An 18,467-nucleotide genomic window follows, 5' to 3' on the forward strand; every position below is an offset into this window, starting at 1 on the left:
ATTTTTGTGCACAATTTGAAGCAGTTCCCAGATGTCTTTACAAAAAGTTCTCTGATATTCTCCTGGTCACAATAATAAAGGATAAGCATCTACAGCACACTTAATATCCACTTGTCACAGTGTGGTCGAAATTTTTGTCACTTTATTTCACAATTTTCCCAACCCTAGGAGATGTGCATCCAAACTGCATATGAATGGTTCATCTAATATGTTGCATCTAATATATTGATTGACTCTTGGAGGCAGCATTATATCACCAAGCTGTCAAATTAAACGTGTCAGTTTGTTTAGCAGTTAACAACTTGGCCAAATCAGAAGTTAATGTTGATAACAGTGTTAGCTAAGCTCTATGCTAACACTGCAGCTCTGCTTACCTTTTGGCTTTGACATGATTACACTTCTGGGTTGTCCTTGAAAATGGCAGAGTGAGTGATGCAGTAGATATAAGGATGAGCTGAGTAAATGTAATGTAGGCAGAAATTAATCTGTATACACTTACTTTCACGGCTGACCTGTCCATTCTGCACCAAAACATTGCAGCGATCCATTTTTAACGCAACAGGCTTACTCAAGTTTACTAAACCTGACTATTTTCACCCGTCATTGTCTAAAAAAACCCAACCAGACTTTCAAACTTGAGGCTACCGTAGAGTGAGGAAGAGGCCGAGTTTTACAACACTTCTCAGACAGTTGAGCGATCAAGAGAGTTAATACATTTGTTCTCAAGCTATTTTCAACACTTTAAATTGTTTTTTATTAATAAGTAAAAAATAAAAGACGACCTGGGACAGACCAATAGTACCAGTTTGTGAAAAAATATCAAATAGACCATATTTGTACATATGGGACTCCACTCCACAGGGACAAATGTCCTCTTTAATAGCGCTGTAGTTGTTGTGAAATGTTGCTTTAAAGATATTGAAATTTCACAAAATTAAATTAAAATTATAATACACTTTATATGATGATTTCTGTGTTTTTAGTGACTACTTGAACATTTATTTTATATTTTTAAGTGCATAAAATTGATTGATTTTTGTTATTTAGACCCTCTGCATTAAACAACAGCTGTGAGCATGGCTGATTTCTCCTACCAGGCATTTTTAGAACTATTAAAAAAATAAAAATAAAAAAAAAGTTTACAGAGTGACTGTCATGGGGTGACAGTTTTGAATCAAAGGGACCAATTTTTACTGAAAATCTTATAATATCACTCAATCTCATGATAAAACATAAAGTATCCTTTAAAATTCCTCATCTAATTTCAAATTTTCAGTTTTGGCATTATCGCTGATGCAATGTGAATTGTCCTTTATATTACCCAGATCATTTGCTCTATGTTCAGAATATTTTTTTCTAAAATCAAGTTATCAAGTTACAGTAACTTACTGGCAACACTTTTGCACACAGCATCATATGACACCTGCTGATGTTTGAAGAAGGCCATTTACTGGTAAAAATCTACCCATCCAATGAGTGAATGATTTATCCAAGACCCTGATTCTCAAAAACGTTGTGGTGGACACATCACAGAGTGACATGTTATGAAGGAAAAAAAAAATTTGGGGAAAAAAAAAACCTTGTCAATTGCGGGAAGTATAAAGTATGACTATCATTTTATGCTACATGAACAAAGGTATGTTTTATTTTAGAAACATACCACAAAAATATACATATTCTCATATTTAAAAAGAACCCAACGTATAAGTACAGTCATATTTTTCATGTCTCGGTGGAGTCAGAACATCAAAGTGCGCGCGCATGTACACACTCAAATACAGGTAATTGCAAAAAATAAATAAAGGTGGCCGTGGGGTAATAGAAACGATTTTTATGCGTGCACGCTGAAGTCATTTCACGCCTGAGAGGCTCTCACCTTTCACTGGGTGCTGCATGTGTTTCTCTGCGCTCATCGAGCGCAGCCAGTCTAATAAAAGAATAATGAAAGCCTTCACCCCATTTTAATTGGACATTGTTGCAATGACATATCAATCCCGGCGACGAGATGTAGCGCTGTAATTGAAATGTTGCTACTTTCTCCGCCCAGACGCTGCCTTACGGTGCTGTTGTTGACTTCCTGGGCGTCGTCTCCTCGTCGAGTTGTTCCTTCTTGACGAATTCGTCGATAGACATCCTGGCTTGTAAGAGTAAGACGGTGACTCTACTTGACTTCTTGCTGATAACTGTTTATCTTTTCTCGCTTCATTATGTTTTGAATGGCTGCGAGCTATATCGCGTAACAACAAATTTCACATTCCGAAAGCGTCATTTGACATTTGCATTTTTGCAATTATCCGGTAATTCCATAGCATGGCCCATCTCCCAGCAGAGGAAAATAAAACAACATGACTTGCCTGCTGCTGTAATTATTTTCATATTGGGTGAAAAGAAAGTTGTGCATTTCCAATCCATGTTCAACCTGGAATTGCATTCCAGGTAAGCAAGGTGTTATTTGACTGAAAGCAAGATTAGAAATTGTAGGTCATAATGAGAATTACATGGCAGTGGAACCTTGACGATTGAATACAATAAATTTCGGGATGCTGGTCAGCCTGGTCTATACTTAAAAAAAAAAAAAAAAAACTCCTATTATAATAATGAAAATATAGCGAAGGTGTAGCGGTACACTCGCCTGACTTTGGTGCGGGCAGCGTGGGTTCAGTTCCCACTCAGTGGCGGTGTGAATGTGAGTGTGAATGGTTGTCCGTGTCTATATGTGCCCTGCGACTGACTGCCGACCAGTTCGGGGTTTAGTCCGCCTTTCGCCCGAAGTCAGCTGGGATAGGCTCCAGCGCTCCGTGACCCTGACCAGGATAAGCGGTGTTGAAAATGGAAAAATGAAATATAGAGAAATAATCTGATGCCATCATAAAACTGAAGTAATCCCTTCTCGTCAAACTGTCAGTCCAATAAAACCTTTATTATCTGTACATGCAGTGTTTTAGTTAACATTTTAACATTCTTATGTGTCATAATATTAATATAGACAAACAACACCAGCAAAATATTTTGAAATCAGTTCCAATCAAACTGTCCCAGAACTTTATTAAAACTTAACTGTACAAGTCATGTTTTAAGGCACGTTTTAACATTTTTAAAATGTAAAAAGTTAACCACGTTTACATCAAGACAAAAGATCCACCCGTTTTCTTTACTGCTTATCCTCACTAGGGTCGCGAGCGTGCTGGACCCTATACCAGCTATCTTCGGGCAGGAGGCGGGGTACACCCTGAACTGGTGACCAGCCAATCGCAGGGCAGATAGAAGCAAACAACCAGTCGCACTCACATTCACACCTACGGGCAACTTAGAGTCTTCAATTTACTTACCATGCATGTTTTTGGGATGTGGGAGGAATTCCGGAGTACCCAGAGAAAACCCACGTAGGCACGGGGAGAACATGCAAACTCCACACAGGCGGGGCCGGGATTTGAACCCCGGTCCTCAGAACTGTGAGGCAGATGTGCTAACCGGTCGGTCACCGTGCCGCCCAACATCAAGAAATAAAAACAATTAAACACTCCATCTTTATCCCGTCTCCAACTAATTATGAATACGTAATACCAAGTTGACTATTTACAACCATTGTATATAGTCTGCAATTGAATTCATTTCAACAAACTCATGAAATACTCATGAGGACAATATACTGCACGGCAAAAGAAAGGGAGGGAGTGCTGCTGCTGAGGGGGTTGGGGGGTGCTGAACTTTGGCACCCCCAAGCCCCTGCTGTTCCGCCGCCTCTGCTTAACTAAATAAATGCCAATATGTCAAGTTTTAGCAAGTGGCATACATTTTGGGCTTTTTATAAGAAACACTTTCACAGAAACTCGCAACAATCCTAAACACGCAGCTTCAAAATATCTCGTTTATTTTATAAAGTACAATTCTACAAAACCTCATAGCAAGCCTTAAACATTTTTGAAAAACTCACGAAAGAACTGCCGTGAATAATATTGACCTGTATATCTTTCATTCAGCACCGCCACTAAGCCAAATCAAATTTGTGTTATCTGAAAATGGGCTCAATACCAGAAAGGCAGCACACTTGGCAAATACCAGGAACCCTGAGGGAAGTAATCATACATAACATCAAATGAAAATAATAGTTTTTATTGAGTGCTATTAACCCTCCTTTAAATGTGCCATAAACAATAATAAACCAAGTAGAATTCTATGCTTAGTTTCTGCAGTCTGTAACCTATTGAATGATTGAAAATATAGCCACACTTTTCAAAAAGATGAAGCAGATCGAGCTTATTCTGTCTGGAAAGGCATGTGCGCGCACACGCATGCACGCACAGACACACACACACACACACACACTATCACAGAAGGCGAGGTCATTATGATTTTCAATTTTGATGCTGTTATTTTTCCAGCAATGCTGCGACTGCGGTATATAGCGAAAGCGAACCGCGGCCACGTGCTTCTGAAGAAACTCCAGGCTTCTTTCCCTGGGATCCTGGCAGAGAGTGCCTTAATCATTACAGCTTCACCTCTCAATAAGACCCAGCAACAGCTAGCCGAGAGAAGCTCGCTTTTAAACTGTACACTCTGCAGCAGGTTCAGCTATCACTTCTCATTGTGCATTCTCCCATCAATAGTAATGAACACCTTGGAGCGTCGCCCGGGCTGCCTGAGCGTGAACGGCCGTCGTACACGGGGCTAAGCACTGGACTGGCTTTTGTTTAGGTCTATGTGTGTATGTGTGTGTGTGCGGCCACGTACGTACTTTACACACCCCTGTGTATTTATTCAACCTCGAGTGCAGCTGGAAGTGGAGGGTCTTTGTTGGGCATGACTAATATGCAAAGGGCCAGCTATCCCGGAATGACCTGCGCTGACAGAAGCAATTAATCACAACATGGTTGGAGCACTCCAGCAGGTGCCGCGGATCCTTGCGGAGGTTACACCTCAGAGGGATAGAGTAGACGTGTTTGGCTGATCTTTAAACAAGCGACAACCGGCTCCAGCACGTTAACATCAAATTAAGGAGCAGTTGTTGTGTGGGTGTGAGATGTTGTGGAAGCTCGGTGTGTTTGATTTGAGCAATTATCTACCAGCAGTGTCAGCAAAAACGCTTAAAAATTAACACAAAGATGAGAATGAAAATAGGGAAGTGCAGTGATACCTTGAATTTCGAGTGACCATACATCTGAGTTTTTCGAGATACGAGCCATCCCTTCGTCAATCTTTTTGGTTTGACTTGCGGACAAAAGATCTGAGACACAAGCACTAGATGGTGGCAGCAAACTTAACTCACTTCACGAGCAGCAGCAAATTGGTAACGAGTGAACAATTCATCAATAAAGAGGCTTTGAGATGTTTATTGCCACTCTCAGTTGAAGTTTACAGTCAAACTATACATAAAGCAAAATAATTATACCTTGAATGTCTGTTAGCTTGATGTTAACATAGTGTGAAATTCCATGAACGGGCTAACAAATAGCATCTATGTGGCAGTGTTTCAACAGTTTAAGCAACAGATATCGAAACACGGCACATTTAGTGAGACAATATAACATTACTCAAAGCCATATATTCTTTATCCTCAGCCAAAAATGATGAATATTAGTGCAGCTTACTGAGCCACCAAATTGTGAAATTCTTCTTCATTTGTATCTGTCTAACGGTATTTTACTGCCCTCCCCAGTGGCCAACACATGCACATCAGAAGGTGCACAATTGCTGAAAAACGTTGATGCCGTTTACCTTCATTTTAATAGGGAAAGATGATTTGAGATAGTGTTTTGAGTTATGACTGTGGTCATGGAATTGATTTAAACTTGGAAGTCAAAGCACCGCAGTAATTCATGACAGATTCACTGCGAAGAAGGGAAACTCATTTTGAACAGCGGCTATTTGGTACGAGGCCTGAACATAAATATTTTACAGTATTGATCATCAAAATCTGAAAGAAGCTTTGAAAATCAGGTGCACCCATCTTCGCCTCTGTGCACATGGTCAAACTGCTTGTCTTGGTCACGTGATATGATGTATAAAAAAGTAAGCACGCAGACTGGAAAAAAAATGAGTAAAAATGACTTTGGCGAGCTGGTTTGGAAATGGTAAAAGGTCAAATAATGAGACAGAAGAAGAAGAGCGTACAGCTTCAAAGAAAAAGAAAGATGCATTAAACGACAAAATTAGTAGTCCTACTTAAATACGGGTTTATTGCTCGAGATGTTTCTCACTCACCAAGCCCGCTCTGCATAATATGTGATGACAGGCGCATAAATTAGGCAATGAAGCCTTCAACACATCCTTCGGCAAACAGAGATCTGTTCCGGATTCAAATCAAGGCAAAATATCCAGACACAAAAAACTGAATTCCTTGCTTCGATTACCAACGTCTTATCTTTGTCAATCAAGATTTTCTGCAATGACGATAACGCCCCCCCCCCCCTCCCCCCCCCAAAAAATTGTAGAGTAGCGTGGAAAAAAGTAACGTACTTTGGGGGTTATTGTCTCCCATTAACCCAAGATGAGACCGGTTCATTGAAGAGAAAAAGAGCAGGGCTCCCACGAATTACAACAAATACCTTCAATGTAATGATATGTTTAAACATTTGTTTTTATTTGATTTACGTGAAACCAGTCTGTAGCACAAATAAGGTTGGGGACTGCTGATGTAGCACAGGAAATTCAACCCAAGCAGACAGAACAAGAACAAAGTACAAATGAACCAGCCAAGTATAAATATAAATGCAGGAACTTAATTAACTTGATTAATTGCAAAGATGGTTTCACAGGTGGGTAAAACAAAGGTGAAGAGCAAAAATCCTGAGGCAGGCAATCGAGAAGGATTTAGACTAAAGTGCAAATAATGCGACAATATAAAACAGACTTTTGGGTACAACATACTCTCAGATCCAAAAAGATTATACGATTTTGAAATGATACGATTATGAGTCGAACACTGGGGTAAACTACAATGCAAAAATATGAACGCAGGCAAACATACAGTACATGCTAGGAGCCGGAAGTACACCAAAACTAAAGATCTAAACTCTCTCAACAATCACTTAGCCACAGGTGAATAAAAGACAAGGGGCAGGCAAAAGACCAAATAACAAAAACCCACAATCAGTCAATCAAGTGTCAAACAAGGGCTTCAGATCCAATAACATGGAACAGAGAGTCAGAGACTTAATGTATGACCTATGCAAAGACAAGGTGGGTAGTACTGAAGGGCAAGCAGAAAATGATTAGAAAAAGACAAAACAAGATGGTATTCTTCTTGATATTCCTATTTCTCTACTGACTAAAGAGTAAAAACATGGAGGTGGATGAGGAACAAAGTACAAATGAAGCTACAAGTATAAATAGAGAACAGTCTCAAAGACAAGACACAGGACAGGTGGGAATCTGAACAGCAAAACTGCCAAAGCAGGGAATCAGGAACTGTGAATGAGGGTTTGAAAAAAAGAATCCTACACCTTAGGTGGTGAAAAACTCTCAGCCCAATAACAAATACAAGACAAGGTGAAGCGGCACATAAGGCTAGGCAGGAGGTGGCTAGAACACAATGAGGCTAAGGCAGTGATTCCCAACCAGTGTGCACATTAGTGTGCCATGAGAGATCGTTGACACCACTGCCAGGCGCTACGGGCAGTAACAGACGTCTACACAGGCATTAACAACAAGCAGCAACATACCACCAAGTGGACCATGTCCTTTCTTAGGGTGACCTGCTTGTTACAGCAAGGGACCGGCAACTACTGGATAACCTTGGTAGACAGTTGAGATTCCCAGAAATAATTTCAGCAGGTACACTCTGGCCAGACATGTTCTCGATTTCCAGAGCAAGCAGGAGGGTAGTACTACTGGCTCTAACTGTCCCCTGGGAATATCGGATGGAGGAAGCTCAGGGACAGAAGAAGGCCAAGCACTGAGACTGAAAGTCGTAAGAATGGCCGAAAGTTCCGCTCTAAGGCCATTGACGTGGGTAGCATGGGTTTTGCAGGCACAGTCTCTATATCTGTTCCTGGGACTCCTAGGGATCTGCGGACTGCACCAGTGAAGAGCCATGAAAAACATCATGTAAGCTTCTGAAAAGGCTACATGTTGGCGCTGATTGAGTAGAGTGGATGTGTGGTGTAGTGCGCTACATGGACACAAGTCAAGGCTTCATCACCCCAGCTGGGTCACCCGGGTGAGGGCGTCTGACGGTAAGACCCGAAACACCCCGTGACCCAAGTTACATCACTGAAGATGTGTCCAGGTTGCGCCACAAGCTGCATCTCAGTACTTAATCAGGTATGCAGCTGGAAATGCTCCAATCTCACCTAATTGATGAGTAAAAAAATTTTCTCCTGTTGTGTTGTACTGTTTACTCTTGTTCAACAGTAAACAACATCTATACCAGGGACATATAGTAACATGGTGTTCCGCTAGATGGCAGAAGTTGTTTGTCCTTCCTGCGTGAGGAGAACAATCTTAAAGCATCTCGCGTCTGTGGATGGGTGCGGAGATAGCTGATGAGGCCAATTTGTAACATGAAGATTCTGAGACAGTGGGAGCTTGTGATGGGGGACTGCAGATGATACGAGACTTGCGTGCTGGATTAATTTGGCAACTGTGATGCGCTGTTGATCCTTTCCCGATTGCCCCTAGCCATGCTGGGCACCCATGAGTTGCAGTCATGGGCAAAATCCTTCAGGTAGGGCTGGGTATTGTTAAGAACCTCACGATTCGATTTGATTTTCAATTCTTTATATTGCAATTGCATTCTGTTCTTTAGGTTGTGATTGATTCGATTGATATTGATTTAAATGCTATCTATCGATTAATTGATCGATCTAACTAGCTCTAGTTCTCTCTCTCTCTCTCTCTCTCTCTCTCTCTCTCTCTCTCTTTATCTATCTATCAATTCAGTAAGATAGATCGGAAAATAAAATGTGCTCAGTAATAACCTATTTTTGTATATGGAGTACAAAATTACAAAACACGAAAGTTCTGTATTCACAATGAAAAAATAAAGTGCACGTACACTTAAATAATACACCTGTAAATTATGATGAAAATAAACATTCTGCCTGGCGCAGTTTACAAAAGACCTTAGTTTTGTTTGTTTCCTGTGTTCTGGATTTACATGGGAATCCAAAATAGAACTACCGCTATCAAATATTTTTAAGAATCGATTATTCTTTCGATTAGTCAATCAATTAATCAAATAATCAGATTTATGTTGTATTAAAATGTATTGCAATTTTTTAATTACTGTTTATTAACCAAGTATTGTTGTTGATCTGGTATTGTTTAATGATTACACAAACCCAAATAAACCAAATTTAAACAATGTCACACAAGAGGGAGAGATGTTTTGCTCACCAACCTTCTTGAAACTGAGAGCTTTTTGGGTACTGATTAATGCGAAAGGCTACTAGTTTAAATAAAGACTTCTGAGGCTGCTTCAGGTTTAACTAAAGTCAGTAACAGGTTATTCATGTTACAGCTGCAAATAATGATTCTTTTGGTAATAGCCGCCTCAGTATGCTCTTGGGTCCAATCCAACTCTCATCATGACGTGTCTTATTTTGATTTAAAACAAAGATAATCAGTCTGCTTTCATGGAGGTCTACATACAGAAGTCAGAGAATATTTACTGTTGAGAGGCTGAAATCAGAGCATTTGGACAATTTTAAGTTAACCAAGGGTTCTAAACGATGAATTAATTATCAAAATAGCTATTGATTAATTTGATAATTGATTAGTTGTCGATAAATCGAGTAACTGTTGAACCTCTAGTCTGAATAAAGGGTGGGAAACACTGGACTAAAGAGCAGAAATCCACAAGGCAGGCAATCAGTATGAATATTGCACTGTATATTAAAAAAGGGCAAGAACAAGAAAGAAATCATCCTAAATTTTGACTAAATACAAGGCCAGGGCCAATCGCAAAGGTTAGACACAGATGGGTAGAACACAAGGGTGGCTGGGGAACAACAGCAAAAACTCAGAAGCAAAGGACAAATGAGACTACATGGCACCTGGGCAATAGGTCCATGGCCAATACACCAACTGCCAAGACACCGTTGGGGGGGCACAGGAAAACAAATGCAGAAAACCACCAAGGTTTTTCCCGTCTAATCAACGCAAGTTCAAATATCCCTTTTGACTTAAAAGCCTTCCATCAACGCCATCAACTTTGTCTTTTTTAATCCCTTCCGTCCTTTCCGCTCAGTCGGCGGGGCTGAGCTTGCTCATCTATGTAGGACAAGTGGCGTGGTGTGTGAAGCAATAACTGAACAAGATGAATGTGCGGGATATACGCCGGCGTGTGAAAGCACTCGTCACTGACAGTTTGCCGCGACGGCCGGCTGCACAAAGGGTGGACCCGCGCCGCTTGATTTCCTTTTTTGATCCAAAAGCGCAGCTAAATTGGAATCACTCTGACATCGCCGCCTTTAAGATGGATTGCTCCGCTTTAAAAGGCCGCCATCTCTTTACTTTGCTGAATCATACACAAATTAATATTTGTGACAGACAGCTGACAGTTCATGAAAGGAACAAAGTTGGGGGTAGAGGGGGTGGGTTGTGCTACAAAACTGTCGAGCTCTTCCAAGAGCTCTCGGATGAATGTTTGATAAAGTGTCTGAAGTTTAACCAGCCTTTCCAAACTACACCTTCCTCTTGAAGGACAAAAGTTAAGCCTTGGCTTAGGCCGTATCAAGGAAAAACGGCGACACCACACTCACGGTACCCAATCAGCTCAATTCTCATCCCGGATTGGCTGTGAGGTTCCCCATTTCAATTCCAGGACAATTGCTCGTCTGCATGCCAATGAGTGACTCGCAGCACAATCTGACTATAAATCACCTAACGATACCCCAGCCGCTGAAGGGTGAATGGAGCTTTTCTAGATTGAGCTCATGCTCATGCCAAGTGTGACGCAATTCATTCGCTTCACAATACACTTTGGGAAATCGCACACATGAAAAGGCAATGTGGTAGTGTGTGTGCGTGTCTCTACATGTGTGTATGCGTCTGTCCAAATAGTAACTGTGTAATGATTGAGTAATAATTGAGTGTGTTTTAGTGTCTGTGTGTGTGTGTCTGTCTGTCCAAATAGTAACTGTGTAATGATTGCGTAATAATTGAGTAATAACTGTTTGAGTGTGTGTGTGTGCGTGCGTGCGTGCGTGTGTGTGTGTTGGTACCAAGTCATCGTGGCTGGCTGCAGCTCATTGCCCTGCAGTAATTGCAGGCCTGCACACACCTTAGATTGAGAGGTGGCAGGCCAAGAGCTCTTGATTCCTTTGGCCAAAGTGCGCAGGTGCCATAAAGCAGCATCACAAACGCGTGACGCCTCCAGCTCAATTGCTGTTTACAGAGCGTGCGTTACATACATGCAATATGCACTCTTTATTTATTTATATTTGCTTGTCCTCCATCTGCTCCCAGGTGTTTGCAGCGGTCACCCATCAGGGATGCATTGGTGCGTGTGTGACATCTAGTGGCCATAATGTAGAATGCCCAAATTATAGTATTATTTTTTTCCTTTTCTATTGCTACTTATCCTATGGCTTGTTCACTTCATATCATGGGTCAGCAACCTTTTTGAAACTGAGAGCTACTTCCTGGATGGTGGTTATTGCGAAGGGCTACCAATTTTATACACCCTTCTGATATAACAGATTTGCTAATTAATTAATTAATTGTTATTATTAATAATGAATATAATCACCTATGTAAAGACATTGAGCATATTAATGATTTCTCACAAAAAATATTTATTTAAGAATTTAACATGGTAGGAAACTAACTAACTAGCAATATGCAACACTTTTTCTGTAAATCCCTCGAATGATCACTCCTAGAACATTTCTAGGAAATCATGTTCCCATTACAGTTGAGTGATTTTTACAACAGGCCTGTGGGCTACTTGGGCCCCATGGACCATGTTGGTGACCCCAGCTTTGCATACACTTGCACCTTACACAACTTGTATTTTGTCCAATTTAGCTCAATAAGACGGTAATTATAAAGACAGCAGTATGATCCAGCACAATTGTACATCAATACAAGCTATATTGTGCAACCACAGTAATCCAATAAATATTGTCAAATTAATTCCTCTCTTAGATTGCCCAGCATTATCTTTGTGAAGAATATCCATCCACCCATTTTGTATACCTGTTACCCAGAGTCACGTGTGAGCTGCAACCTTTCCCAGATGACTTTGTGCGAAAGGCGGACTGCACTCTGGGCTGGTTGCTGGTCAGTTGCAGGGCACATATAGAGACAGACAACCATTCACTGTCACATTCACACCGTGACTGAGTGGAACATGAACCCGTGCTGCCTACATTGCATTCAGGCGAATGTACACCTTGTAAAGCAGGGCCAGGTTACAAATTGCTAAGTGCGCCGCAGCCTCAAGGGGGAACCAAAAAATAGTGTGGGAAAAAAAAATATATATATATGTCCATCCATCCATCCATTTTCTGAGCCGCTTCTCCTCACGAGGGTCGCGGGCGTGCTGCAGCCTATCCCAGCTGTCATCGGGCAGGAGGCGGGGTACACCTTGAACTGGATGCCAGCCAATCGCAGGGCACATACAAACAAACAACCATTCGCACTCACAGTCACACCTACGGGCAATTTAGAGTCTCCAATGAATGCATGTTTTTGGGATGTGGGAGGAAACCGGAGTGCCCAGAGAAAACCCACGCAGGCACGGGGAGAACATGCAAACTCCACACAGGCGGGGCCGGGGATTGAACCCCGGTCCTCAGAACTGTGAGGCTGACGCTCTAACCAGTCGTCCACTGTGCCGCCTATATATATATATATATATATATATATATATATATATTATATATTTTTTTTTTTTTTTTTACTTTGTATGGTGTGATGTTCCAGTTGAGGTTGTCAAAATTTCCAAATGGATTTGGAAATTTATGTTGTATTTCTATCGTGATTGAACAGGACCAGCTTTCAAAATACCCACTTGACACGCCCCCTCCTCTGTGGGGCTGTGACTTGTGAGTAATGGACAAACAAGCCAACATGGAATGAAATGAACACGAGATCGCTGTGAATGCGTGGCCCGGCTGCTGAGATATCGCCATTTGGCAACTGCCAATCAGACCGAAGTTGTTTTCCGTATTTACATTAGGGAAGATGAGCGATTCAACCAGAGCAAATTTCATTTACATAATGAGAAATCTGTCCGTTTCGACTGCCAGGTGTAAAAAGACCAACTAGAAAAGCTTGAAAAAAGGACATTATGGGCATTTTCAACCTAAATGATCTTGTAAACCCAATAAAAGGACATACACGATTATCAAAAATATTAAACAAACATGAGTGCAATTTTAACAATATTATGAATAAGTGTTTTCATTTACATGTGCACTTACAGATTAAAGTGGATCTGTATACTTTATGTATGTTCACTGCATGTGTATTTTATAAACCAACTTGTTAAGATCTTAAGATCTAGAAATACAACATACATTTCCAAATCCATTTGGAAATTTTGACAACCTCAACTGGAACATCACACCATACAAAGTAAAGTGGGAAGTTTTCAGAAGGAGGGTGCAGTTATTCCACTGCCTTCTAAATGTACAGGTAGATAGAAAAATGCATACATTGTTGCAGTCCATGAAAAAACACAAAGGGGTACCACCAAACCGTCTTTTGAACTGAACCTCTTGACTGATAGTTTGCAGCGTTCAGTGTTTTGAAATATTTCTACAGGAGATATTCATTTTCACAGAACTGTAAAGGTGGCACAGCATTTTATATGAAGTAGGCATACTTTGCTCCTGAAACATATTTTAGCATTCACAAGTGTCTCAATAGTAGGCGTCTAAATCCTGAGTAGCAGCCAATTTCGGAATGTCATTGAAGTGGTAAGTGGTATTTTAAGTGGTCGTCAGTGGGACCTCCAGTGGGCAAACTTAGCAAGAACAGTTACTTTTATTGAAAAAGTACTCTTCATGTGTTCTCTAGTCCCAGGACCACATTGGAACCCTCATGGGCCGGTTCTGACCCACGGGCCATACGTTTGACAGGCCTCATCCATCCATTTTCTGTACCGCTTCTCCTCACTTGGGTCGCGGGCATGCAGGAGCCTATCCCAGCTATCATCGGGCAGGAGGCGGGGTAGACCCTGAACTGGTCGCCAGCCAATTGCAGGGCACATAGAAACAAACAAGCATTCGCACTCACATTCACACCTAGGGGCAATTAAGAGTCGTCAATCAACCTACCATGCATGTTTTTGGGATGTGGGAGGAAACCCGAGTGCCCAGTGAAAACCCACACAGGCACGGGGAGAACATGCAAACTCCACACAGGCGGGGCCGGGATTTGAACCTCGGTCCTCAGAACTATGAGGCAGATGTGCTAACCAGTTGTCCACCGTGCCTGCGACAGCGCTCATATAAATGCAAATTTGAAAAATACATTATTTTGGCCTCTATTTGCAACAGGTTAGGTGCAACCTAAAGCATGCAAATTGAGTGAAAGGTGTGTTGCTGTGTGGTTTTGAATGTCAGCCACTTTGTCTCTCTCGCTTTCTCTCTCTCTCTCATTCTCTCTCTCTCTCTGTCTCTCTCTCTCTATCTCTCTCTCTCTCTCTCTCTCTCTCTCTCTCACACTCAGACACGCACACACAAACCCACACACACGCACACGCACTCAGTCGCATTATGCAAATTTTCTTGTGCCCAACATGCCCACATCTGCAGGGAGCAGTGTGGGAGGAGGAAGGTGCTGTTCACTCTGACTTCACTGTACTTTGACACAGTCAGGGCTCTTCAGTAACACTCGGACAGAGTGGGAAATAATCAAACTGAGAAGGTAAGTTTGAGTTTGTCATTTTATTAATTTTTCAACACTTTTGGAGAGGAAATGGCCGGGCGTGAACGTTTAATTTGTCACCTTGAGCAAGGTTGTAAACGGTCCATTTAAAGCTGCACAATGTTTAGCTCATATTTGCAGAGGGACACGCGCATTAAGGGCAAAGTAGTTCTTCTGGGCGTGTTGTGGAGTTATTATTTAACCAACAGTGACTATAAGTACAGTAAAGCCTAAGGTTGTGCTGCAAGCACTCTTGTTCTCAGTTCGTTATTTTTATCATTGTTTACATAAAACGGCTTCAAAAAGGGCAGCCTGCTTATACCTGCAATTCAAATCTGCAAAGAGTAATGTATGAGCGAAATGTGCATGCCTTTGGTACATTGTTCAAATTCTTAAGACGTGTGTGTCTGCCACAGGGTTGTCAAACACGGGAAAAGTATGCACTGGCTACAAGGCCTGCATAGTTAAATAACATCCAAAGCATTCGAGGCAGATGGCAGGCCCACATTGAGTTTTCTCCTTCTTCCTCCTTCCAAGATCTTCTCACTGTTAGTTAAAAATGTACCCATTTTGCCTCTAATGTTTAGCTAGGTGTAGTGACAGGTTAAAAAAAAAAGATGTATTTGTTTATTTTTCTCAAGCTGCAGAACATCTTCAGAAGTCCTCTGATGCCTTCCAGCAGATAGGATCGACTGTCCTTTTTCACCCTCAGAACCAGAAATCGACCCATTTTTGCCTTTAACATGTACAGCAGCTGAAGTCAGATAAAGCTTTTTAAAAATGTATTTTCTTTATTTTCTTCAAGCTGCTGCACCTTCTGTGAAGTCTTCTGGTGACCCCAGGAGATACCATAGACTCACCTCTCTTACTGTTGGAAATAAAAATCAACCTATTTTCCCTTCAGCGTGTAGCTGAAGTTAGACTACCAGGTTTAAAAAACTATTTTATTTTATTTTATTTTTTTTTTCTCTCAAGCTGTTGAACCTCCCCAGAAATCCTCTGGCACCCCTCACAACATTCATCTTCAGAGGTTTAATGGAAAATATATACCCATTCATACACCAACCCATGTTAGGTATGCAAATGGTAGCGAGTGACAAAAATGATTGACATGATGTTATAATTCAGATGAGTTTAGTGTCATGTGTTGATTCACATGGGACCCAAGAGAAGGCAGAGGCAGAGAGGTTGTGATGAAAAGTTTATTGAAAAGGGGCAATGGAGATGGTCCTTTAGATATGCTCGCGGGTTGTTGAGGCAAGGAACATGTGGAAGGTGGTGACAAGAACAGGCGGCTGGCTTGGCGGCGTGGTGGAAGAAGTCAACTCGGCGAGGGACACGGAGGGAGGACTGAGGACAAGGAGAAACACGGAGGTCAGAAAAATAACAAGGAATGACGTGGCTTACGATATGCTTGAGAGCCGTTGTACCGCAGCAGAGCGTTAATACTCTGGCAAGAGTTTCCGGGATCCGGCAGGGTTTTATGCAGGTGATGATGAGGGCTGATTGATGACAGGTGCGCGGCCGAGATGGAGCTGATTAGAGAGAGAAAGAGAGAGGGTGAGGGGAGCGCAAGGCGCCACCCAAGCTCCAACAACAGACTGCAATGCACAGCTCATGACATTTAGTTTATTACCTTACCTTGTTCACTTTGTTCCAGATGACTGTGCGAAAGGGAGTTAACACCCTGGACTGTTAGCCAGTGAGTCACAGGGTATTTTGTTAGACTAATCCTCTTCACAATCACAGATGAACACGAGCCTATCCCAATTGACTTTGACCGGGTTGGCAGGGTAGCCCCTGGACTGGTTGCCAGTCAATCACAGGACAACTTAACTAGCAATGATGTCAAATAAACTTTACTTCCAGATAAAGTATTGTTCTCCTTATCTAGGATAACCATCCCGCCAGTGGTCGATGTTACCAGTCTTGTATGCACCAGGAAAGAGTTCCAGATCCTCTCCGGGATGGATCCGACATTCTCCAACTTGAACCCATCTTCCCCAGAGAGCTTGGAGCTCCAGCTCCGAGTGGACTTCTTCCGCAAGTTGGGTTACTCCATGGGTGAGGTCAACGCCGCACTCTCCAAGCTGGGCCTCAGTACGGACAACAACTCCATGCTGGAGGAGCTGGTTCAGATCAGCAGCGTTGCGCTGGGTTCATCCGGCGGAGAGCAGGAAGAAAGGAGCGCACACCCCAAAGAGGATTCAAATCGAGTGTCCAGACCCCTCAGAAATTTGACTCAACTTGAGGGTAAGAAGAGTGAGGATTCCGAGTTGAGGCCCATTGTGATTGATGGCAGCAATGTTGCCATGAGGTAAGAAACGTTAACAGCAAGCACATGGCACAGTTTCGATCGCCAGTGGTGGGAACTAACGTAGTTCTGTACAAAGACCTTTGTTACTGTACTTAAGTAGATTTTTCAGTTATCTTTACTAACTTGAGTATTTATTTTTTTGACAACTTGTACTCCTTGAAATTGAAAACAGATATCTGTACTTGTAACTCCTCTGTCAAAATAGGCTTGTTACTTTTTTCAACCTCCGTGGATGATGACATGATGTAGTTAAGATGCAAACAGAGACAGGTCAAAGTCAACAGTGGTTGTGATCTTGATTGATTGAGCGCTACAGAATTTTTAGGCAGAATAACAGGAACAGTATGGAGGAATGTGAACCAGGAAGCAATGTACTTCTTGTGGGCCAGAACTAGCCAATCAGGCTGGTGTGGATAGAGAACATATAAACTGCATTTTTTAAATAAAAGTAACTGCTGTCCAAATTTTGTTAACTTAAATGACCACTTACCACAAAAATGACTTTCTGAAATTAGCTGTTACTCAGGATTTGACACCTGATATTGATGCACTTGTGGTGGTTAAATATGCGTAGTTTCAGAAGCAAAGTAAGCCTACTTCATACAAAATGCGGTGCCACCTTTGCACTACAGTTCTGTAAAAAATGAATACCTCCTGTAGAAATATTCTAAGACACAGACTTTTGCAAAATATCAGTCAATAGCTTCAGTTCAAAAGAGGTTGGTTTGGTGAAATTTACAAAGATAACGGTACCCTCTTTCTGAAAAGTTCCCACTTTCGTTTTAATGGTGTGGTGAGTCGGTTCCAGATGGATGTGGAAATTTATGTAAATTTAAAATCACTTCGATAACTTAACAAGTTGTTTTCAGAAATTTACATATATAGATCCACTTTGATCTGCAAATTGCACGTGTAAATGAAAATACTGATTCATAATACTGTAGAAAAAAATTCTTGAGGAAATTTCAATTGCTCATCACAACATTTACATTAGTAATCAATAGTTTCCCAATGTACTTGTAATTATTTGCACCAAATCAATAGGGAAAATCTGTAATAGTCATTATTTATATCTTATTAAACCACGAATATACTGGTCTATCCCACTTGAGATCAAATTGTGGTAAATGTGGCCCGTTAACTAAAGGAACTTTTTTGACACCTCTGTTCTAATCTGAACAAAACGCATACCATATAAGTGTGTTTTTTTTTGGTCATTGTTTTCATTAGCAAATCAATTTTGCGCCAAAAAAAAATAAAACAAAAATAAAAAATTCGGAGTCAGCGTCTCTTCAAATCAATTGACCAATTGACATCAACCAATGCACTG

The 18,467-nt window shown here is 41.4% G+C and overlaps 1 protein-coding gene across 5 annotated transcripts in view; it reads left to right on the plus strand.

The window, feature by feature from the left end:
* Window positions 1-18,467, plus strand: part of LOC133479772 (endoribonuclease ZC3H12A) — a 54,013-nt gene that overhangs the window by 26,200 nt on the left and 9,346 nt on the right. The window contains exons 1-3 of one of the 5 annotated variants that reach the window (XM_061777148.1): window positions 13,464-14,820; window positions 15,626-15,749; window positions 16,715-17,137. In XM_061777148.1, coding sequence (XP_061633132.1) covers window positions 16,788-17,137 — 350 coding nt within the window. In that variant the 5' untranslated portion in view covers window positions 13,464-14,820; window positions 15,626-15,749; window positions 16,715-16,787. The other 4 variants (XM_061777150.1, XM_061777147.1, XM_061777151.1 and 1 more) reach the window with 4 other exon arrangements.

The sequence above is a fragment of the Phyllopteryx taeniolatus genome, chromosome 6 (assembly GCF_024500385.1).
Source record: "Phyllopteryx taeniolatus isolate TA_2022b chromosome 6, UOR_Ptae_1.2, whole genome shotgun sequence".
In the NCBI taxonomy this organism is placed as follows: Eukaryota; Metazoa; Chordata; class Actinopteri; order Syngnathiformes; family Syngnathidae; genus Phyllopteryx; species Phyllopteryx taeniolatus.